Consider the following 25,891-nt stretch of genomic DNA (forward strand, 5'->3'; position numbering starts at 1 on the left):
TTTATTTCATTACATTCTCTCTCATTCATAACGAGGGATACTAGATTCACACACATAATTGTTTATCATGAAATGTCAGACATATTAACACATATTGTGAATATTCCCATTATAACTCACGGTGATTCGAAAATTTGTAATTCCACTAAACAGTATGCCAGCATATGAATAAACATTTTAATAATTATATATGAAATATGTTATATACGAAATATGTATTGCTAGCAACAAATATTAAATGCAAGCAATTTTGATAATGTATTTCGATTTTAATCAAATTAGATTTATCTGATCTTCTACGTGCCAGTTTTATATTTCATATGTTTAGTACTAGAATTCGGTATTCTTCGATAATTCTACAGGATTTCATATATATTAATCAGTTGCAATGTATATTGCACTACAGAATGAGCAGATACATAAATGTATTACGCATTTATCAAACTTGATATTCGTATTGAAATTTCAGAGAAGGCTGCGCATATCAAGTTAATCGATTTATTATGTAATACTGGTGTTTGAATCGATTAATTTGTTTTTGCAAGATATACATTAATTGATACTTTTATAGTTTTCAATGAATTTGAACAACATTTAAGAAATAGAATTTATTTAAATCTAATTTTTCTTGTAGAAAAATATCACACATGAATATCATGTGTTAGTAATCTCAGATCTTTTTTTTTTTTGGATACTTTTTCTGTCAGTGCTCGTTGATTTGCGCTTAAACGTCGGCATTTTCCTGAAATTTCTCGGAACTGGTATCGAATAAACGTATCTTCGAGAGCGAAGCACTTGAAGGAAAGAGTACTCGACCTCGATCACAGACAAGCCCAAAATATTCGGGATGATATAGAGGGATAAAATATTGCTGCATTTGTGCAGTGAGTATTTCACGATATCTGGTGCGGGTTAGAACTCAAGTACGAGAGTATTAGTCGTACAATATGCTGATTCATCCTTCGAATAAGCTGCTTATCATATTTGCAACAAAAGATATTATATACACAATTTTCCAGAACTGATAGAAGATAAACATAGCGTTATCCATGGTGAAATTTTAAGTCAATTTTAAATCAATTTTAATTTAGAATTGACGAGAAAAGAATATTAAAAAAAAACACATCGTTATATATTTTTTTTAAGATAAAATCTATTTTAAATTGAATAATATTCCATTATTTTTGTTTCTAAAATTAATTTACGAAAAACCCTTTAGATTATTTAGTTTATAGCTCGAAGATTATTACCGCGTTTTTATTAGCAAAAATTTATTTTAAAGGTTGCAAGAAACAATGTCTATTTTTTAATTCTGGAGACAAATTTTTCCTTGGGTTAGACTTTTATTATCTCTGTATGATTTATATAAATAATTTGTATAAAACCATTTATATAAACTATATATATATATATATATTATATAATTTGCACACATGGTAGAACAGATTGTGGCGTATTTTGATTGATGTTCCAAATACACATATTGCGTAAGGATTGAGAAGAAAGGATCTCTTTTAATTTCACGTGCTACGTGCGAGGATACGCAATGTGTGAATCGCACATATAGGGGAGCAGGCGGTTGTAAAATTTTCTGAAGGAGAATGTTATGAAGCGGCGAAGAGCCGTGAAAGGGTTGGGCTTGTGGTGCAATATAAATCCCACAACACATGAAGAGTAAGTGCGGAGTCCGCCTGTTATTTGTGCGATGCTAAACAGTAAAGCAAACTGAAAAATCGGCGCACCTGTCTTGGCTGTCGCGCCGTTACGCATACGCAAAGCGAATAGACGTATTGATTAAATCGACTCTGGTTTTAGAGAGACGCATTAAGTTCTAATTTTAACCAACTTTTATTTTTAATTTTGCATGCTAGTAATCTCTGCCAGTATTTAAATAAAAAACTTTCTATTTGGAAAGAAGAAAATACTGCTCTAATTATAATATTACACACGCCTTAAATAACGGTTTCTAAAGTTTTCAGTTGAAAATAGAATAAATATAAGTAAAGGTGACAATTTTTCTTTCTCTTAGTGAAATATTGAAAAGTTTATATATGTACATATATATAAAATACTATTCAAGCGTAATATAATTTTCTTTTTTTATGCGAAAAAGAAAATGAACACGTCGCGTCGGTTGCGTAAAGTTATAACCCTTGTGGTATATGTAAGACGTGGGGTCAATGTTATTTGCAATTGCGAATTATCGTCGCACGCGTGCATATACAGGCTGCTTCTAAATTCATGGCCGCGAGCTGCAAATAACGATAATTCCAACTTGCCGCGAGTTGCAAAACGAAATAAAGCGTGCGGTAACTCGATTTACGCGAGCGGCCGCCGGAGTGTTCAGCTCTTTTTTTTTTCTCCCCCCTTTTTCTCACGGGATTTTATGCCTTTTTCGATACGTTTACGTTTTATAGAAGGGGCATTATATCGACAGTACGTGTGCGTTTAACCGCATTTGGACAAATTTACGTGTGGCACGTGTGAACGCGGAATTAATTCGACCGCGACTGCGTGTGAGATGCGAATCGTTTTTCCTTAGATTCGCGATTTTTTATTAATAAAGATTGCTCGCGAAAAATTTTACGCGATATTTCGCTAAGAGTTTCATGAAACTTCATGGAGATTCTTCGAGACGCTCTTGCTTCTTCGATATTCATCTGCCATTCTACAACGAGATGATTAAATGATTTATTCTTCTTTTCATTTAAAATTTTTATTTATATTTAATATTTTTATTTATTTTTAATATTATATAAGTTTTATAACACATATATACAATTTTTTAGCTCTATTTTCAAAAAAAAAGTTTACTTTTAATCGCTTGATATAAATAACTGCATACAGAATATTTGAAACGCGTAGAAATATCTCTTCAAGACTTAGTCTGTACAATGTCCAGTCAGGCAGCTTCACAATGACGTATTTCCAATATTTCAGTTAGATTATAATATGAATAATTCATAGGAAGCTCCAAGTTTGATTGGGATATCGCGAAGTAACGTCGAGTACTTCGATTTGTATTTGATTTCACTTGATTTTAGTTAAAAGGTATGAAGATGCTATTCTTGTCCGCCTCTTATCAAACAATTTTGTAAAATCAATTTGCCAACAATAATCTTCTTACCGCGAATTAACGTTATTATTTATATTCGTTACGTATCAAAGAAAGACAAATTCGTAGTCAAAACTAGATTCGCTCTACGCGAAAATGTAAAGAACATTTTTTGCGCTATGCAAAAGCTAGTTAAGTCTCTTATATAAAATTTAAGCTGCGAATTTTTCGAATTAGCCGCGGATTTTATATTATAATCAGAGAACACACACACACACACACACACACACACATACATACATACATATATCCACACACATACTCCCGAGACCTGGTGTTCTGCTCTCTCTTTTTCTCTCCTCTTATAGATTTTCTTCATTTTTACTTTCTCTCTCTTTTCGTCTTCGAGAATATATTTAACGTCCCATGAAATTAAAATGTCGTCGCGACCGTCAAAAGAATGAGAAACAGCTCGACTCTTTCACGTCATGACATTTACTATCACAAATTTACGTTTTTATTCGTTTCTTTATAATTATTATTAATCTGCAGTTAAAGAAGGTGTCCAAAAAGTTTAGGGCTGCATTTATACAGCCAACATTTGTAACGAATCAAAGTTTGTACAAATGCATGTCCCAAATGCTTCATTAAAAAGTTGTTTCATTAAAAAAATCCATGAACCAGTTAATTCTAAAATCATTGTCAGATAATATGTATCACATAATTTAATAAATATGTAATTATTTATTTACAATCACAAAAATAAAGCAATATTAAACACGGATATTACATCAAAATGTATTATACTGAGCAAGTAAAAACTATAGAAGTTGAGACATAACGAATCGTTGAATTATTATAAATTTTATATTATTATATATATAAATTTTATTATATTTAATTTTTTTTGGACATCTTCTATAGTTCCTCTATTACGAACACGTTATAATTATTATACTCGGATCTTTGGCGGATTAAAATTGCGCGGCTTTGAACTAATTATAATTAGAATTTGTGTTTAATGGCGTGTGTTGAATTCATTCCATAAATTTGACGCGTAAATAAATCCGTCTCGTATCGTGCTGAAAATACCACCCTCGATGATTAGAATTCACGAGGATCCGACACACCTCTCGCTCTCTCTCTTTCTCCTTCGACGGTAACGCCGTGATTTCGCCGTTCTTACTCTCGTCTCTTTGCTTTTCTTCCGCCCATTTGTTTCACCGCTCTCAGGATCAACCAATCTTCACGCCTTCATCCTGAGATACCGATCGACCATGTCGTAACGATACGCCGATGTCGTGCTGGGCTTTTTTCCCCCCTTTTCGTCTTCGTGTGAATTGGCCAACGTGAGAACCCGGGCCCTGTACTCAAATTTCGATTATCATTATTAACGTGGATTTTGGTGAACTCATCGTCGAGCTCTCTGAGCGTTGCGTCAATTTGATTATCTGATCCCTAACAAAATCTCTCGATATCTTCATTTTCTATCGTGATGTAAGAACGAGGATTTCGTTTTATTGGTAGTTTACATTATTTTCAATCTGCTTCGGTGTGAACTATAGTTGATATCTTTCTTCAATATTTTTCTTTAACTTAGGAAAGAAAGTTCGTAGCTTGCTTTGTGGTAAAATAAAAAAAGTTAACGAATACGCAAACATATATTTTATGTAAGAAAAAAGTATTTATCTTTCACCAAACTTAATATCAAATGGAATTATAAATTATTGTCCTTTTATAATTGATACTGATTCTAGATACGATTTGTTTTTATATCTGTATACTATAATTCTTATTTTAGACAAAAATGTTTCGAGAGAAAATTTTTTTAGCTCATAAATAAAAATTAATCTGTATTCTGTAGATTTCGCGATCCTTTTGAATGTCTTTCTACACAAACGAATTAGGAACTTATTTCATGCCGTACGAACATCGCTCAAAAGTCGCAATGCTACCGGAAGAAATTTGATTTATATCGGTGCTGTTGTTTCGCATTCCGAGCAATTTCTGTCGAGCGTAGATATTTGTATTCTCACTCATATTTTTCGTGTCATCAAAATTTTTCTGAAATTTATATGAAATCGCGAGAGTCTACACATGGCCATTTCTTCTCGCCGCGGGCTACCATTCTTCATACGCGTGAGTTAATACTTAGGTAAAAGTACCAGCGTCGTCCTTTCTTACGTTGATCGGGATGAGCGAGGAAAACTCATAACTCTCGCAAGATTCGACGAGGAACCGATATTAACCGTAAGATTTGTGTCGCGATAGAAGACACCCGACCAGGGATCAAGATAAATGCGGTTATCATCGAAGAAATTGGTCTCCGTATCGACAAGCAATTCCTTTCCTCCGCGGATTTAATATCTTGCATTGTCTTTGTAATCCTCATATTTCGAGCAGCTTTATCCTTTGAGAAAAACGATTAAAGTCGAATAGAAACACAATACGCAATAAGTACATAATATACAGAGAGGAGAGATTTGTACATAAAAAAAAAGTTTTCTAAAGATGAATCGGCTTGAAAGCCGCGATACTTTTGTTAAAAAAATATGATTTATATTTATACGATAAAATCGAAGAGAATTTTTATCTTCTTCCTATATTTTTCATCCTGTTAGTTTAATAATTCTGATCGTCAGCAATAATCTAGTTGTTACATAAATATGAACTTTCACAAAATGTGATTTCGAGAAAAATACTTTTTCCCGTAACGAAAGAGGAGCGATAATGGACCTAGAAGGCAATCGGGCAGAATCGCTCACACTCGCTCTCATTCGAGATTTCAATAACGCTCACGCGCACAACTTTGTTTTACTTCTCGGCGATAGTCAGTCTCTGCTGTCTCTGTGTTATTCAACATCGGTAGTCCATTTCCATTTCTAAGGAGGACGAATCCCCGTATTTTCGTGGAGGTCGCGCGCGCGAAAATCGCGAGGACGCGTTTCTTATATCCCCCGATGACAATCTCTCGTTTCTCTTCTTCAACAGCCCTTCGATTATCGATCTTGGAAAGAAAATCGAAAATCTCGTAGAGTTCCGCCGCTCCCCCAGGTCGTCGGCGAACGTTTTTACGATTCTTCGGCGAACGTTTACGCTTTATTGATTTACGTGTCGCTCCGCGCGCGACGACGACGGTGTTTACGTCGCGTCGTCGGCAATTTCAACGGCGGTGCCGCGCCATATTACGGTCGTGATTTCGCATTACGAGCTTATACATGAACCCGCGCGTGTGATAGGCTATTTCTCCGCGGCACGAAAATTAAGTGATAAAATTATAAGTGTTATCGCGCGCACCCCGTTAACACCACAGCCCCCCTCGGTTCGCGAGAAAGGAAGAGATGCCATTCCAGCACGAGATCTCTCTTTACGCAAAACGAACGCGAAAGGCAGAGGGGATTTTATGAAGCAAGTTTCGTAATATCGTCGCGCGAGCGATTCACTTTTCGACCAAATTAATCGGACTATTAAAAAAAGGATAGACAGTAGAGAGAGAGAGAGCGAGAGGGAGAGAAAAAAGAAGGAGGCGAAAGGCTTCTCTCTCGGTGCTGAAAATTTTTAACGGTTCAGTCACGGCGGTCGATTCGATCGTTCGTGGCACCATTATTGGGAATTTCCAACACTCTAACGAGCGCGGTGCGTAACTGTTGAAAATTAAAAAAAAAGGGGGTAGTTTAAGTGGCGATAAATTCCGGTCTCTGCTTGATGTGAATCGATCAACCGAGTTTCGTCGAATTAAATCGCGCCCGGGGATAACTCTTAATTACCATATCGAAACGGCAGCTTCTGGCGGACCAGCGCGAGCTCGCGATTAATGAATGATTTATTTCGGATTTTGTCAGAGGAGAGGGAGGCTAGCGACGTTAATTATCGCATCGATTAATGATAAACTTTAAAAGCGCTTTTTTGTTTGAAAAAAAAAACGATAAATACATAAAATGCAGCGCATGAGAAAAATATATAATCCGGAGTTTAATATTAATAAGAATTTTATTAATAATGAAGGAGTAACGTATGTGTATTACTAAAGACACTTTTCAGCATGATTTTTAAAATCGCTTCTATTCACCACTAATATTGTATATCAGAAAAGGATGTTGGCTTTATTGAGTAATACATAATATATATAGTATAGCTAAAATAGAAGAGAAAGACGTATTTTGATTGATTTAATTATTAACGATTCATTATCGAATACATCACATGCATTCTGCGCATTTCCTAAATAATTCTCCGTATATATTCTTGGTGAATTAATCACTATAAATTATATTATTTTCCGGTCAATAAATAAGATTAATTGAGAATGGTCAGATGTGTATAAAACCGAAACGAAGAAAAAAAATAAAAAATAATCCGCTGGCGAACAGACGTAAAATAATATTATTTCATATCTATATTCTATCTTCGTGTTTCCAAACTGGTTTTGGTTATATTAAGCAATCCAGGTTAGCAGCAGACATCTCGTTTATTGTAAAAATACGCAGGAGTGCGCCACGTCAATTTTCCAACCGTTTCCGAAATGTTTATCTTGTCGTTACATCGATCGAGCGCGCATATTTCCAACGGAATTTCTATCAGTGGATTTTCCAATCACTACCGTTTCCGTCGCGTCATTTATCGAATTGTACTTCTTCTTCTTCTTTACCGATATATTCGTTTTATCGGTTATATTAAATACTACTGCTAAAGTTGCATCGCGCGCACATTTGTCAGAGAAACATTTATTATAAAACATTTATATATATAATGTAATATGGCACGAGACGAACACATGTCGCGTGATTTATAGCCGGCGTTGTTCTCATATCAAAAATAGATGTTTGCGAGATCGTATCGGGATTCGCGTATGTTCTTCTGGATTGGATAATTACCGTGGCCTCAACGTCGAAACCATCCTCTGTGTGCCGTTTGAAACCTTAACGATCACGTGTCAGGATTCTCCTATATATTCTCGTAACCTCTTTACTTAATCGGGAGCCAGACTCTAAGCAAACTTTAGGGCGGATCGCATGATTAACGGCACGTTTCGAAGGATATGGCGTCCTGTTGTTTAGACACAGAAACGTATCGTGCACGGCAATTATCGACTATATCCTTCTATCCAATAAATCCGACGTTAACGATTCTATTTCAAATTATTATTTCTAATGGCTCTTTAAATGCATATGATTAACTTAAATTCGTAAAAAGTGACAGATTTATGAATATGATGTAAATAGATTAATGAAAATATAATTTACTATATATAATATATGTGCTGTTTATTTTTTATTATTTATATATTTATATATATTATATATTTTATTATTGATATATTTTATACATAATAGATTGAGATTCAATAAATTTAATAACTGCACTCTCTTAGTCAATGTTTAATTATATCGAAAATTAAATTACTTGTCATATAGTTAAATTAATTTTGAGATTATTCGGAGAGCATTTGTTGTAAATTTAGCATCACAGTCATAAAAAAAATACATACGTGTCGTAATTTCTAAATTAATTAATACTTGATAATGTTATTTCGTTTTGTTTAACATTATTTTTTACGTTTATATTTTAAGCAGATATACGAGGGACAAGTTTGATAATTGTCGTAACGCTATCAATATATTTCGGAAGAGATGTGATTTATCGTTGAAATAAGAAAAATGTCGTAATTGTGACGTAATTTCCGTTATGACAATTTCTTATAACGGAAATTATAAATTATAAATTAATAATTATATATCGATAGAAGTCTTTAATTTCTCGATGCACACTGAAATTTTGTACTGTATCATTCGTACTTGTGTACTCAGACAACCGTAAATGTATTTTATATTTTAGCAATTGTCACACAAATTCAACCCCTTGAAATTCAAGTCCGCTATGCGGAATTCGAATTGTACGCGTAAAGTTTCGTCTTTGATGTGGTTGATTGCTATTTTCGATGCATTCATGGACAGTCCAGCGACACTTGTTTAATGCAACAACTTCTAATTCGAGTTCGATGTATACATATATATAGTATATCCTCTTAAAATTGTTCCTGGTGTATCGAGGAGATTTTATAAACATGACAAGCTTAAAGCTCTATATTGGCAATTCCACATAAATTCTACAAAAATTATGATTATTGTAAAATTAAAAAAAAATGAATAAAATTGAATACGAAATTACTTTTGAGACGAGATAATTTAAGATTAATATATATAAAGAATTTTATACTATAACTGCTTAATATTTCACAAATTAAGAAATAAATACATTAATCTTTACTTTTTATGTATAAAAAAATGCAGATTGTGAGATACTTAAGAAAATTCACTTGATATTTATGAAAATGTTCTTTTCTTGTGTTACATTAAGAAAGATCTGGAACTTACGAAACCAATTCGGACATTTTGTATGTAATGTTGAAATAATATATATTTTTTTAAATATAGCTCTTTGTTGAAATAAAAATATTCCATATAAATAAAGCTATCTAGACACAATTTTTGCATATAAAATCCAGTTTTTCTGCATCCATCACGCGCTTTTTGTTGGACACTTTTGACATTTTCCATAATACATCCAATTTTCTCCATTTTCACATTTTGTAATAAAAATGCTTTATAATAGTTACCAATGTTTTTGAGTTATTTCTTAATTTCAATGATATTATAAATTATAAATTGTCGATATCTCCTACATACGTCAAGATGTTTTTAAATTATTTATACTTTCTGAATACAATTTTTATCTTTAATATTTATTTTTAAAATTAAGATTGAAGATTGAAAAAAATAGTGATATACATTGTTAAACTTGATAATATTAAAATATTTTTAATAACTGTAAATATCAATGGAAATAGAGCGTAATACTTCGTATAAAATTCTTTGTATAAACTTTTATTGTATAAAATCACATCCTTACAGTTAACTGCAAGGAATAACATTCTCTTTAACTTCTCTCTTTTGAGAGAGAGTAAAACCATAACTAAAATTAAAATATATATGAAATGAACAAAATATTTGGAACTGAGAGAAAGATACGTGAAATATATAACGTCCATCGAAGGGAATTATCAGGATTAAAAAAATTTATAATTCTACATGAATTCTAAAAAGAGTTCTGCCTTCTAAAAGCAAAAAAAAATTATTAATTTAGCTAAAATAAAGACCGGATACCTATATAAATATTGAGATAAAACGCCAGTCGATTTTCGAGAATTATACTTATTCTAAAGCTATATCTTTTCGAACGAATCTCCTTAGAGTTTTAATTAATTATTAATATTAAGTCATGTATATAGTATCGCGCGCGCACTATTAGCATGAAGTTGCCGATGTTTGTAGCTTCGGCCATTACCGAAACGCCGCGAGTATCAGGCAGTTGGAGCTGCGTCCCGCTGTGATTAATTAGTAAGCATAATCGTTAGAAACGATTTCGAACCTTTGTATTGTAATATTTATCAATCGCATATCATAATTTCAACGTTAATATGTAGTCGTAATTGTTCGAAACGCATATTTCGCGAAAAATTCGATGCAAAATCTCTTGCCAACATAACCCAACTTAATCTGTTGTCGCGCGCGCGAATGTGTTGCGATCCGTGGATATATCTATCGTTAATTCTAGCTTACATATTTATATTGTGTATGTTATAATGCGAAATAATAAGATTATTCTAACATATGTATGTATTTTATTTGTTACAGATAGCATTGCGATACACAGTGCGATTCACGCGTCGTGTCGGGAGTGCCGCATAAAGTTTCGCGTGTCGGGAGTGTCGTGTAAAGTGTCGGGCGATCGTAATTATTCGTATTTTCGCGAGTGTCGTGAGTGCTACCATGGACCAGAGAGGAGGAGGAGGCCCGGGGAGGCATCGGGCGATATCGGGACAACTGTGAGGTATGCAAAATAAAATATTTTTTTCTAAACTGCATTGTTTATAAGATATTCCATCGTTTCCAAGCTTTCAAAACACTCTGTATATACATATATATACATACACACTCACGTATATATGCATAATTTGAATATTTTGTTTTCAGATCAATGTGCTGTGTACTACAACTGCGCTATTGCACGTATCGGTGAGTGAGAAATTATTTATTTTATAACATTTCTATAGCGGTAATAGGGGTGTGTGAAGCGTTTCATTTCGTGGAAACTCATAAATAATTAAGAATTCTGACTTTATCTTCAATAGTTCTAGAGTTTTTGATAATTTAAACAAATAGTTCTGGCGATTAAATCAAAGAAAATGCCTACTCATTTCGAATGTAGAGATGAGCTGCTTGCCGTATTTCGAACATTTTGCTTATTACGAAATAATTCTCATATAGTTATGGACATCAAAAATGTTAATGTAGGACAGTGATATGCTGCATGAAGTTGGCATATCAGTTTGTCCTTAGGCATTTTCTTTGGTTTAATCGCCAGAACTATTTGTTTAAACTATCAATAACTTTAAAACTATTGAAAATAAAGTCAGAATTCTCAACTATTTATGATCTTACACGAAATGATATGCTAGCTTCACACACACGAATTTCGGAACTCGTGAAATTGCGGTATAAGAACATTTTCTCTGCGATTTTCTGTGCGAACATTGTAAAATTGATTAACATGATTTGTATGTTGATATCTAAACGTCACACACATCGACCAAATCTCCGTTTTCAGAAGAAATTTAAGAATACGCGATATATGCACTGCAGCTTTGTAGTGAGAGTCGAAACTACTATACCAAATATTCTAGTCGAACTGACAACAAAACTCCATTCTTGTGTAATCCGAGAAATAAGTGAAAAATACTTTGATTAAAAAAACGGTTAAAACTCTGATTAATCGAAGCGGCTGTTTTTCGTTCGCTTTTGTTTTTGTCATATTATCATCGGGATAGTAATAATGAAAAATGTATGATAAAATTCCACCCTAAAAAAATTTAGATTTGAATAAAAATTTATTAGAGAGATTTTTTATTATGAATCGCACGGATTTTCAGTACAAACCTCTCTTATTGAGAAATCATATATAAAATGTTACGTAAGAGCTTTATATTTTTTCAAGACTAATGTCAATTTATTTATATATAGAGAGAAGAAGAGATAGAGAAAGAAAGAGACAAAATAATAATTGTACAAAAATGTTGAAAAGCTGAAATTTACGAATTTATTTCATTATGAATATGCATTTTGATATCTCATTACGACATTAAAATGTTAAAATGAAGGAAACAAGCATCTAGTAAATACGCAGGCCTTTCTTAGGTATTTTTTTGTATTGTGAATAACTTTTTATCTAATTATAATACCAAGAATAACAAAGACACGGAAGCTATATATTTTTCAAGATATTTACTTGTTGGTAGAATTTTTCTCTTCATTATAGTGCGTTTTCCCAGTAATGAATGCATAAAAAGATTCTATATTTTCCGGTTTTGATTTCTACTTGTTTGTCTACTACAGGAGCTAATTACATATTGTGTAGTTTAAATAATACTGCCTTATTTTATTATGCGTGTCTCGATAGCTCGTCGTTACAACGAAAATAGGTGACTCCGGTATCTTTTATGTTACCATGTAAAGCGATATTATCGCGTTGCCATATAACGCGAGTGGCAGGAAAGATTGGAAAATGAGACGGGACGTAAGGGGGAAATAGGGAGGATATTTATGGTATATATCGCCGGATCGAGCTTTTAAGGGGGACGCGTATAAATTGGGCACGGTTAAGGCTGGCTTATTTATAACGAAACCGCGTTGGCTAAGAACTCGCAGCGCGCGGGTTTATCGTTATAATGGAGAAAATGAGGTATTTGTATTGTATAATCAAGAATTGGTGCAGTTCCTTCTATATTTGTTTTGTTACTCGAAAATCCATTTGCACGCTGCATTATTCGCGATAATTGCAATTTCGAATTGGGAACTATACGATGCGGGATATTCGCGATAAACGGGATCGAAACAGATGATACCGGTAAATTAAATGGACAACTGCGAATTGCCGGGGAATAAGAACGTGGGATTATTCATTTAGCGCAATAAATTACATTCAAGTAACGCGAGGATGTTTATTCGTATTACGAGTAAGCCGATTAGACGGGACAGCGGAAAAACGTAGAGTCGAAAAAAGATTGAAGATCGGTCGGTTGGGAGAAAAGCGAAAGATACATTGCCGAATGAACAAATATATATACACACACACACACAAAAAATCGATCGATAATTAATTGATAGATTAGTGCTTTCGTATAACCGACGGTTGAATTAACGTGAAATGTTTATGCATTTCCTTTTTTCCTTCTCAAGTTCTTTTTTTCCCCTTTCGTTATTTATTTTAATTTCTTTTGCTGCCTTTTGGTTGCGCTTTTTTTCATCTTCATCCGTTTATCCTTTTCTCTCTTTCTCTTCGTCCTTGATCGTTTATCGGCTCTCTCACTTGATCTTTGATACTCCGACTGATTGGAGCATACGCAGCCAGCGTGGAGCATTAAATTCAATTGAAAACTATTTTTTTTCCCGCCGGCATGCCGGCGCAGACAAATTGTACCCTCCCACACATGTCGGTCCCGTACAAAACCGGGATGTTTGATCTGTTATTTAGAAACCGCGTTCGATTCGCGTCCGAACTCGATTGCGATGGAGAAGAAATTTTTACAAATGCATTGGTCTATTAATCGTTGCGTGCTTATTTATGATCTAAACGTGGAACGATTACGAACATATGTGTACAAGATGTGTGCAATAGATCATGTAAATAAAAATGCAGCAGATGCTGTTAACGAAAAGCAGGAACAATAATGTTCTTCTCTAAAGTAATAGTTAGTGAAAAAAGAATTTATCTTCTATTTATATGTTTCGTAAATAATCTCTTTTGTTTTTGCTTTTACTACAAAATAGCCATTTGTTATCTGAAAATATTTTTTTATCATTGTCTTAATAAAAATTAATGTGTGACCTGGTTATAATAATACACGTATAGAATTTTATCGATATAAATTTATAATTCCTTAATACAATCTCTACTTTTATTCATATTTATTAAGGTGAATATTTTTGTAATGGATAAAATATCTGCGCTTTATTTTATATATTTATATTCATGATAATACAAAATTAATAGACATCGAATAAAGCTTTATCTGCTTATTACAAACTTTTTCAATTATGTAGATTATGAAACATTAATCAATTGAAATTATATTTAGTATTCGGTAGACAGTTCCAATCAGAAAAATCGGCGAGTAAAATAACTTAATTCTAGCGCGACAGTATTGTTAAAAAATTGTTGGCCAACCGAGTTTTATTTTAAGTAGAAAACGCGTCACGCGGTGAATATCGTACGTCCTATATAGTCGACATAATGAATTTTTATTGCACATTCCGTAGACTCTGGAGAGAACGCTCGGCCCGCTCGTTGACTTTTAATTATCAACAATGTGATTGCGAAAGATAATATGAACGCGACGAACAAAATACAGAGTGCCTTCAAAGTTGCAGCATAGTAATAGGACAATTGTTTGTGTTTTGCATGCGATGAAAAGAGCGAGCCGAGAAAAAATAATTCCGTCTTACGGATATACTTTCCCTTGAAATTTTAGATGCTGCAATCTAAGTAACGTCGAATCTTAATGAAATGCTTGAAATTTGATCGATTAATTTATGCCAGCCGTATTAAAATATCCGTGAAAATGTTGTAACATAATATATACACGTATATACACATTTGCAAATGTCCATTTGAATAAATGTCGCGTTTAATTAATTTTCATTCAAACGGCAAATACAAGAGATATCTACTTTCTAAATTTTGCAATTTCGCAGAGTAAAGCAACGTACGAACGAACGAACGAACGGACGAACGAATTTGGATTCGAAAAAATTCGAGACCGCGGTATTCGGGTTCGGACGATCATTATAGTAACATTGTAGTTCGCAGGAACATCGTGAGAGAATCTGAGGAAAATTTGTTACCATAGGAATTCGTTATTACACATAATAATGTAATCCAAATATCGTTCGCGCTTACAGGGGCATGTTATCGAAATCTTCGCATAATTTCTAAGATGATTATATAACAACTCGTAGAAATTTCTTCGGCAGGATAACATTGCAGTTTTCATATAATTCGTAAAAAGAAGCTAATTGTTATAGACTGCAACATTAAAAAGGTAGCTCTGTGTATAAATTTCTACATTATTAAAAATATAAAAGTAAGGAAAAAAGTTCTCATGAGTTTGCCTATTTTTGAAACTATAAGAAACTAAATAACATTCTGAAAATTGTAATTTCCATAAATGTAAATGTAGATAATAAGTCTTTATTATTCATATAGTTTTAAAATGGATTTTACTTGAATAGAATTTTAATATGACATTTAATTACTAAGATATTTAATATTAGAAACTACAGAGAAAGAGAAACTAAGAATTGCATAAAATCTATATGTATATATACATATATATAGATCTTTTTATATATATAGGCTTTTTCATTATCATTCAAAATTTGCAAATATTAATAAAATAAAATAAAGTATAAAATAATTAATAATGTTATATTATGTCAGACGGATAATCAACAGATTACCATTCCGATAATTTCTCGCGTAGAAGTACCGTGTATTACAAATCACGCTTTTCTGCATAATGGTACAGTAATTTATCGTGACGAGCTGTGATGTGATCTTGTAATACCGCTAATGGCCACGGGGCATAATATCTAGATCATAAAATAGGTGTAAAAAATATATGATACTAATTAGCCGTACAGCTTTTTGCGTGATCGATTAAATTAGCTCCGTCCGATAAAAGTTATCAAGGAAATTGTGAAAGATATTATGAAATAATTAATGTGTACGAGCTTTGCTGAACACTTTGGTAAATGCGTTTGGTAGAAATTAACTGTGATTTTCAAATTCTGTGAAAATATTTCGTTAATAAAATGGTTAATATTGCTTATCAGCTTGATTACATTACGGATGCCACAGAATTCTCAACTTCAATAATTATTTCGGATTCAATAATATTTTCGGATGATTTATTTTAAATTATGTTTATTCCCTCTTACCGGTTTATTTCTCGAAAAATAATTATTTATTTATTTCTAATCGCTCATAATAATCACGAACCGTGATAAGTGTTGAAGAAACAATTAATTTCAAATTAAATCAAAAGTTTTTGGCATAAAAGTTGATGAAGTGGAAGTTCTGAAGTACTCTCTATATGAACTTTATATAACGATAATGAAAAATCAATTTTTAGCATAGATATAAAATTTACGATATCATAAATTAACGACGAAGCTGTTCGCGAGCCATTTTGTTTATCAATTTATAGAATGCAGGATTGAAACATTTTTTTTCTTTGCACCGCGCGTGTGCCAAATGATTCGATACGTTATGACGAACGAGAATCGATTTAATCGTCTCATGCTATATATAGAAAGACTCTTATCTGAGACAATTAACAAAGCTGACGGGCGTTCGAAAATTCTGACGGCCCGCCTCAACATCGTCAATCGATCCCGATATTATTCCTCGAGGATGGTCGTCCCGCTTCATAAATTGTTCGATTTATCGTTGCTGACTCACCGCGATCCGTTCGCGGCACATTGCTGCCCGCAAGGGGTACTCGCCGACCCCATCGGGCGGTACAGGTGAGCTATGGAGAAGCCAGACCTCGAAAATTGTCGAGGATATCCTGCATGATAATCACGGATATAAGCGACCATGATCGAGCAAGTATTGTTGCGCAACCTTTCTCGGGCAAATATCGTAGATTATTTCCACTTATTAATAAATTTCTATTTTGACTAATTCAGAATACAATTTTTAGAAGTTATGATCAAACTTTTAGATAGAGATTAATATAAAGAGGAAAAATTGTTCTTTAATTAAATTTCACAAAGTTGTCTTATTTTAATAAAAGTCTTGATCTATTTAGTTTTATTTAATTTTATAACTATAAATGTAATTAAAGATTAAATGTTAATGTTAAATGTTATAATATACTATATTTTGAAAAAGAAATAAGTACCCAATCAAATTATTGTTGCTATATATGCAAGAAGATATGAAGAATATAAAAACTTGAATGAAAAATAAATACTGCATATTTATTTTTATATAAAACGGAATATAAAATATTTAATAAAATATAGTAATATTTAGTAAAATTTAAATTTTTTATAGAAAAATTTTGTAAATATAAATTACGTAATTAAGTTATAATAAATATGAAGGCAGGTAAAGATAAACATAGTTATGTAAATTCTTCCAAAATAATTTCCGCATTATTTACTTGTTGATCAGAGGGAAATGCGATATTTATTTTAAATATGTTTTGTAAACCGGAATAAAATGTAATAAATATAGTTTTTAATATCCCTTTATCCGAGATTATATATAGTAAAACTGGAAATATACTTACGTCAAAGTCAGCAGTGCATTTTACAAGATCCGGAGGATGGCCGGAGTATAGCTTCAAAGATTGCAGCAAACCCTTTAAATAAATAGCCAAGAAATAGTAGACTATCGTACGACATATAAAGTTCATTGTCTTGTTTCACGAGTCTCGTTTCTGCTTCGTCCTTTCTTCCTCTCGCGACACTATTCGCAAGTTCGCATTAAGGCACTTTTATTGTGAAATATCAGATTTTAAAAAGAGAAATAATATAAATATAAAAAAACAGAGAGATATATACCAACATTATATTTTGATATTAAGAGGGTTTTCAGCCAAAAAGGGTATCATTGATTTATCGCATTAGGAAATAATGTAAATCGCATATCAGTTTAATACAGTTCGCAATTTCTGATTTTAGCAATGACGAATCGATTAAATCGAGCGTATCTTTTGACATAAGTAAATATCTATCTAATAAGGTGACTTTTAAATATACGTACAACATACTAAATAATGCATTGTCGATTATAACTTTGTATATTACTGAAATTATCACAGTTTATGATTCCTGTATTTTTCAATACACACTACTGGAGAAAATCGGTGATTTATCTCTGCACACAGGCAACAATTCGAGCTTTCTATTTTGAAAAAAGAAACCGGCATACTGGGACGGTGCATCGATCATTCTGAAAGTGTTCATGGGATCGATCGATCTTTCTAAATGGCCCGCAGTAACGCGCTTTACGGTGCATTTTACGGTTTTCGGTCGGTGCAAAAGCTTGTACCCCTTTTTTTTTCTCTTCACCGGTCGTGTTAGTGCGCTGCAGTCGTAATACTTTTTTTTCGTTCTCGAAACAACTGCCGCGGATTTGTACAGTTGAAAAGTCGTTCTGGATTGTACCAGCAATGTTCATCTATCCCTATCCACTTGGCCGATGAAATATTTTGCGAAAGAAAACGATAAACGATATATGTGTGCCAGCGTAGCGAATCATCATTATGTCAATGTTTTAACTTCACACAAGTGTAAACAATATTGTTTAAAAATTAAAGAGATGAGAGATTTTGTGCCATATATATATATATATATATATATATATTTTTTTTTTTTTTTTTCAGAAGATTAGTAAATATTCTAAATTTGTTAGTGCTAGATAAGCAGACTCTTTTATATATCAGGCAGATAAAATGTGATTTAATGCTTAAATATGTAAATTATTTTATTTTTGATTCTCGCACCGTAAGTAAAAACTAAAAAATTCGAAAACGCGTAATCAATAAATATTTCCAAAATCATCTGAATTCTTTATTAATTTACAATTATATTTAACAAAATTTAATAGAGTTAATAGAGTTAATATATTTAGCAAATATATTATTAAATATATAGACATAAATTTAAATGTCGAGAGATAAATAACTGTCTCATACAACAATTTTTTTATAGCAGCTGTTTATCTGTATCGCGAAGCAATAGAAACATGTTAGACACTGTGCACTAACAATTTCAATCGTAATCGATTGATGTCACCAACTTCCGACTATCTTCAGCTGCGAACGTTCTGCGCGAGATGTTTGAGAACGACTGTGTTATAGAACACGTTAGTCGTCTCGAAAGCTAAAGCCTGTTATAAAGTGTAGATGGAAGGGGAGTGTCTGCTCATGCGGATCGTTTATATTCGACATAATACCTAAAATAGCATGTTTGATACAACTTTTTGATCAGCTTTTTATTTCTGTCAGTGTTAATATTTAGATATATTATATATATATATATATATATATATATATATATATGAGAATATTAAAAAGATTAATAGACGATATATGTTTAAAAAATATTGAGAATAATTTAGATTTAAATCGTTTAGATTTAAATGTGATTATAAATTTGAAAGAGAGAGAAGAGAAAAAATTGAAGGTTTTTGAATATTGACATCTTGATATGCTAATATTACAGAATAATATATATATTCATATTAATGATTAATATTTTAATTATGTTAGTCACATCCTTTATGCTAGAATTTATCCTCAAAACCTTATACCTTCTCTCTCTTTCTCTGTAAGTTTATTCTACATTTTACAATAAAAATAGATTTTATAAGAATTAATTAAATTCGACAGCTGTTTATGAATTAGAAATAAAAGCAATTAATGGCATAATTTACCAAGTTATTGCTTCATATATTAGTGGTGGAATATTATAAAAAGTTATTTCTCAGTGTTAGCAGGGCCAAAATTTCTATCATTCGTTTTTTATGTCATAATCCAATATATAGTTGCAGTGATCTGGAGTCTTGACACAATCTTTGATGATAATAAATACAATCTTAAATTAGTATGGTAAATTATGCTGATTAACGTCGATAATTCTCGTCGGTATTGAATTAACGATAAATAGCGCAGAAAAATATCAAGAGAAAAAGATTAAGAGATTTTATTTCACATTATTTACCTCACAGTTTTTGCCGCGAGGTAACTAGACGTGCACTCCATTATACTCTTCTTTAATTTATCAGGCCAACGTCAATTATTTTGCTTAGGAAAGAATATGCGGCTCTCGGTCGGAGTTAGACAAATTTAATCCTGCGCACGGAAGTAGTCCGAAGCGCGCGGATTGAGAGAGGAGATAACAAGAATAAGCTTAATTTTCGTCGAGTTATTAGAGTATACGAAGAGAGAAAGAGAGAGGAATTGAGTTAGTTGAGAGCGTACATTGCGAGGATTATTGTGCGATCCGTAAAATCCGGGCTGGACTGCGTGATCAAATATTTAGAAGAATTTTCCGGGCATATATTTGATTAAAGAGAGAAAAGAAAGAATCAAAGAGAGAGAGAGAGAGAGAGAGAGAGAGTGTGAGTGTGTGTGTGTGTGTGTGTGTGTGTGTGAGAGAGAGAGAAAGAGAACGAGAGAAAAAGAAAGAGTACGTTCTGATGCTTTATATATAGCAGTATTCCTTGCAGTTGCCCACTTCAAAAAAGCCTGGGCAGTGAGTTCATGGGAAAGTCTGTGAAACTTTAACAGTGTCTTAAATACTTAACTTCCACCCGCATCGATCTTAAACTTAGCAATGGAATTACCGTGACTCTTCCACTTACAAATAGTCCTCATATTTGAAATTTCTAATGCAACCGTCCCTTCTGATAAATAAAACGATCGGACAACGATCTGGTTATAGCAAAGTTTAATTGCATGAATGTTTTCGTGAATAAAGTCAAGTAAATACTCATAATATTAATTTAAGGCGGTTATTTTCGCTATTCTTGCTTTAAAATGAATAATGTAACATCTTTTATGCTAACTAACTTATTATCTATCAAACTTTTAAAAATAATTTTTCCATGAAAATATCGATTTTATATAAAATTTTTCCTCTTTTCTCTTCCATTTCACATCAAAAAGCGTTATTGAATAATCTACGACGAGTAATAATATATCTTATCAAAAATTTAAGCTCACAAAAATATTTTTATAATTGCTGAGTTTTATATACTTTAAAAGTAAAGTTTTTAAATGTTTTTTAACTTTCGTTGATTTATCATTTATCTCTATTTTCTCTGTTGTATAAAGAACTGAAGATATTTTATTCACAGTATGAGATATGCGTTTTTCTTTTATAATATTATTTTGGAACGTTTTTTGCTTTTACTTATTTTTTTGCTTATTTTATTTTTATTGTTTGTACAATTTATTTTCGCAAAATTCGATATGAACTTAATTGAAATGAATCATAATTGGTAGCATGAATGAAATCGTTATATATAGCATTAAAAATAGATTTGTGAAATGTGTGTGTATATGTGTGTTTATATGATATATTCAATTATCAATAAACAAGAAACTTGAAATAATTTTAATAAAATGAGAGTTTATTAAAACTCAGTGTGAGATCATAATATCGCTGATAGATAAATTTCGGGGGGCGTTAAGTAAAATATTCGCAACAGACGGAATGTTTTAATGTTATGCATACAATTAATTGCGACTGTAAATGTCAGTACGTAATGCGCTCTGTGATTAGTACGAGAAGTCGGTTCGCGATACCTGAATTAAGCCAAATTATGATTTACATACACGTATTTCGAACTGCATTATGTTAAACAATACTGATTGCTACTTAAGCGTTAAATGATTAAACTAATTACACACAGACACGTTAATTCACAGGTGACAGTAATTCAGTCCACTGAATCAAGATAAATATATTTCCGAAACTTATACATGTAGCTCACATTTCATCAATAATTCTCGTCTTTTTTTAAATTACAAACACAAAAAAGTAATTCTATTTTTCAATCTATAATTTTTATTAATTTTGAGGTGCCATCTCAACGTTAATAAAAATTATAGATTGTAGTAATGAACCAATTTTGCAACATTGTAACAAGAATAATAAATAGTTTTTTATTACGAACTTAAAGCCTAATTAATTTTCAAGTTTGTTAATAAAAGGATTTAAAAAAGAAATAGAAATTTTAATTTATGCACGCAAATTTTATCGTCAAAAACTGTGAAGGCAGGAAAGAGGAGGGAAGAAAAGGAAGGTATAGAATAACTGGGGCTTATTTTCTTAACCGGTATGATTGCCGTGGTTTATTCTTTTGCATGCCTTCAAGACACGATATTCTGTGCTTGACCCGTTAAATGCATAAATTTTACAGGCAAACAAATGCCGGCCTTTAATGGATCTGTATTGTTCCGACAGTATCGCGCGATTGCAGAAACTCTTGCCCGTTTCCCGTCTACATTTTCTCCCTCTTTCTATACTATAATTCCACCGGGTTCGAGTCTCAGAATACAACGATCCGTCACTTTGGCACGCGCAATTTTTGTGATGCGACGTATGACATCTGTCCATTAAATCTCGCTGGTCGAACACTTCGTCACTTTTCGACTATCGAATCCAAGTGATTTAATATCGCGAATTTTATTCAGCGTTATAGGATTGTTCTCGGATTTCACGTTTAGAATGCCGAACGAAGCTGAAAGAGAGGATCGAATAAGCGGTTTTTATGTGACACGTGTTAAGTGTCTTTATATTAAATCTGATGTATAAAAACAACTCAATGCAACTCAATGATAAATTGATTTAAAAAATTAATTAACTGAATTCAGAAATTATACAAATTTAAAGATGCTATTTTGGCTGTTTAAACTATGTTGTAAAAATAATGATATCGAATATTAAGAAGAATCTTTTGCAATATATATGTATATATATATATATATATATATATATATATATATATATACGCACAAGCATATTAATATCTGTTTATAGTACAAGAATGCGTGATTAAAAAGACCCAATTAAGACTAAACTAGCCAAATGTAGTTTAAACAGCAGTCATGATAAATACGTAAATAAATAAGAGATTCTTGACAGACTTAGCCACTGAAGTTAAAGGAATAATCATGTTACCAATGAAACAAAATGAGTCTAATTAATTAAATCGTCTACTAGAAGAAGCGAAGCAGTCTAATTTAAATTTATTTGACGTTGATGAAAATGGTTCTACTAAATACATGTAGAAATGTGTGTGTGTAGAAACTTTGAGCCACGTCTCTCACTGACTATCCAAGACTTTTGTATCAGCACATTACATGTTACGTGTGAATTCGGGTGTGATGACTTAATATATTAAGAGAAAGTAGTTGAACGCCGACATACAATCGGACAGTTAAATCTACGTGACTAGATAGACGCGGGTATCGTCAGCTGACGCATGTTAACGAATGCGCGCTCGTCAATGTCACCGTGGAACACGTGGACACGGGAACCATGTAAGGTTTGATTTCGATCGGCTACCCCGGAAACGCGGGCGCGCAACTCGTGATTCGTGATTGCAACCTTTAGAAACGATCGAATCCGCCTCTATCGGAGGCAGCATCATTTAAATATTATCCATTATTCAAGCATCGCTTTCAACTTTATTACTCGCAGGAAATTAATCTAACATAGCAGTTTCAATCGAACCGATCTTTAAATAACTAATGTTATGAAATTTATTTTTAAAGCGATGTGAATTTTTATATAAAAAAACATATTATATATTAAGCTTCTAAAATAGTTTAACAAATATGATATATTTATTTATATAGCGGTTTCTTTATGCTAATGCTGCTATAATATCGATTAAATTAGAAACTCCGAAAGTTTCATATACAAACGTCACTCACATAATTGAATTTTAAATAAATTCAAAGCGCTAATCACACCATTTTAAATACGATATCAAATAAGTGAGAATAAATAACCGGATAAAATGATATTACTTTTTTCCCTGCCAATCTTAATTTCGTTTCTTGACATATTAATCAGTGAGATGGAGCGACATGAAATTATCTTTTCAATTAAATTAGTGGCAAGAATGATTTATTTTTAATAAAGTTTTTACTATAAATTATTATTATTAACATTTTATTTCCAGTTTGAAAAATTATTGCGTGGCTTGGTTCATTTACCTCGTCGATTAATATATCTATTTTTGTTAGTTTACTCGCACAACTATACCGTAACGTCATATTTCAACATTACATGATAAATTTTAATCTGCGTTAACCAGGGGTGCTTGCTGCGTTACGGACTTCATTACACTGTAAACATTTGTTCCGCATCACGTATTAATTAGACGTAGCTCCCTTGACGTTTTATATACAACCGCAAATTATGACGGTAAGGAAGTTTTCCAAATAAGCGCATTTCGCGCGTTATATATCAAGCGTGTTTGCCGCTAAGAATTTTATGACGTCGACCATCTGTGCTTCCTTTTTTGCGTAACGACGAGACTGGCTGTACCATTTTTTCGTATTTTTATCGATATATCAGATTTATTTGTAATGTAATAAATATTAGTCGAAATACGGCAAATGCTTATTAATTAATGCAAAGAATTGATATATATCATTATAACGTTTCCTCTAAAAATAATCTAACTGGATTTAATAATTTTAAAGATTTCAATTAAAAGAGCTTAACTTAAAACGCGAAACTTATATACTGTTATTTATCCATGTTTTTTGATAATTCTGGAATACAATTAATAAAAAAAGTTATCATTCTATTATTCTGAATTTATTCTATTAATTTTATTATTATGTCGCATATTCTACGAAGATGTCTGTCAAAATTTATTTCAAGCCACAAATTTTAAAATTAAATAATTCCCTTTGCAAAGTTACTTTAGATAATTGTTTTTTACGACATGACAAAATTTCTTTTAAATTTCTTTTTTAAATATAATTGAATATTTTTCGCGCTATATATATATTTTTTTAGATTATTTACTTGCAAGAAATGCGAATATGTGTGTTTGTGTGTGCGCGCGCAGTGCAATTATTTTTCTATTTTCCGCCAAAATCATTCGTCGCTTATGACGTTTTCTAAAACAATACGTTTAAACGTATTTTTCATACGAACCATTACACGCTGCGTTTGGTGCTAATTACTAACGGAGCAATGGTTTACAGTCGATGACGTTCGTGCTTCGCATGCGCGAGCGTGATAATAAGCGTACAAAAATCGTTTCAAAGCACGAGTGCTTTGACGCAAATACAATGGTAGCGGCAACGGCTGGCGATCTTATCTTAATCTCATTCTACAATTGTATATATAAAAGCGGTCAGAAGTTTATCGACGACATCTCGATTGCTGGTCGCAAAATTGGCACATCTCACGACCGGCATAGAGTTGTCTCCGAATGTGCGTGTATGTGTGTGTGTGTGTGTGTGTATATGTGCGTGCAATGCTATTGATACTACTATATCGCGTCTGCAGCCCAGGTATAATATCACTTTGCACGCTGCATTTGACACACGCTGCTTATTATCGGCCGTGAGCGCATAATAAGCTCCTGGGTACAAATTGTCCGCTTTACTTTCCGTCCGAGATACGTAAGATCGCAAGTACGGTCAGAGTAAAACCCACACTGTGTGTGTGAAACCCGGGATTGGTTACATGGTTATTGATTTCCCGCGTGTATTATGCGCATTTTCGATTACGCGGTAACGTAAAGTAACGTAATGCACGCGGGCGAGCAGATCGTAATCGAATTCGTGACAATCTCGCGCTAATGTTTCGCGCGATAATTTTTTTGTTTTTTCTATCTCGTGTGTATTTCGCGTTGATTGATTTACATATATTACACGCACGCGTGAAGCTTTGTACGTCGGATTTGTTTGAACTATACGTTTGAACCGTAGGTATTTCACATTCAGCTCTCGTAATAACGTGCGTATACCGTGCGTAATAATTAATTTATATGTTCACGATTAATTATGGAATTAACCTAACTAAATTTTTAGCAAATAAATTGGAACGCGAGAAAAAAAATTGATCCTAAATATGTAAAAAAATTTACATTCAAATTTAACACGGAACAGTGATCTGTTATATATAATATATTTTTTAACAAAATATGAATATATGTAGTAGTTTT

General features: G+C 32.4%; 1 protein-coding gene and 1 long non-coding RNA gene across 12 annotated transcripts in view; one reads left to right on the forward strand and one right to left on the reverse strand.

Moving 5' to 3' along the window:
* Nucleotides 1-25,891, forward strand: part of LOC145934001 (uncharacterized) — a 93,997-nt gene that overhangs the window by 28,933 nt on the left and 39,173 nt on the right. For both annotated transcript variants that reach the window (XR_014424969.1, XR_014424970.1), the window contains 2 exons: nt 10,750-10,945; nt 11,089-11,130. This is a non-coding gene — a long non-coding RNA (uncharacterized LOC145934001). The remainder of the gene's footprint in view (nt 1-10,749; nt 10,946-11,088; nt 11,131-25,891) is intronic.
* Mp (collagen XV/XVIII-type protein multiplexin) overlaps nt 1-25,891 on the reverse strand; it is a 238,165-nt gene that overhangs the window by 25,475 nt on the left and 186,799 nt on the right. For 5 of the 10 annotated variants that reach the window (XM_083034128.1, XM_083034127.1, XM_083034124.1 and 2 more), the window contains exon 5: nt 17,472-17,543. The exons of 4 other annotated variants lie outside the window; for them this stretch is intronic. In XM_083034128.1, coding sequence (XP_082890254.1) covers nt 17,472-17,543 — 72 coding nt within the window. Of the gene's footprint in view, nt 1-16,633; nt 16,737-17,471; nt 17,544-25,891 lie in introns of those variants that run through there. One more of the 10 variants, XM_083034133.1, reaches the window with a different exon arrangement.

The sequence above is a fragment of the Prenolepis imparis genome, unplaced genomic scaffold (assembly GCF_030444845.1).
Source record: "Prenolepis imparis isolate NDT839.2.m4 unplaced genomic scaffold, iyPreImpa1.0 SCAF_3, whole genome shotgun sequence".
NCBI classification, from domain to species: Eukaryota; Metazoa; Arthropoda; class Insecta; order Hymenoptera; family Formicidae; genus Prenolepis; species Prenolepis imparis.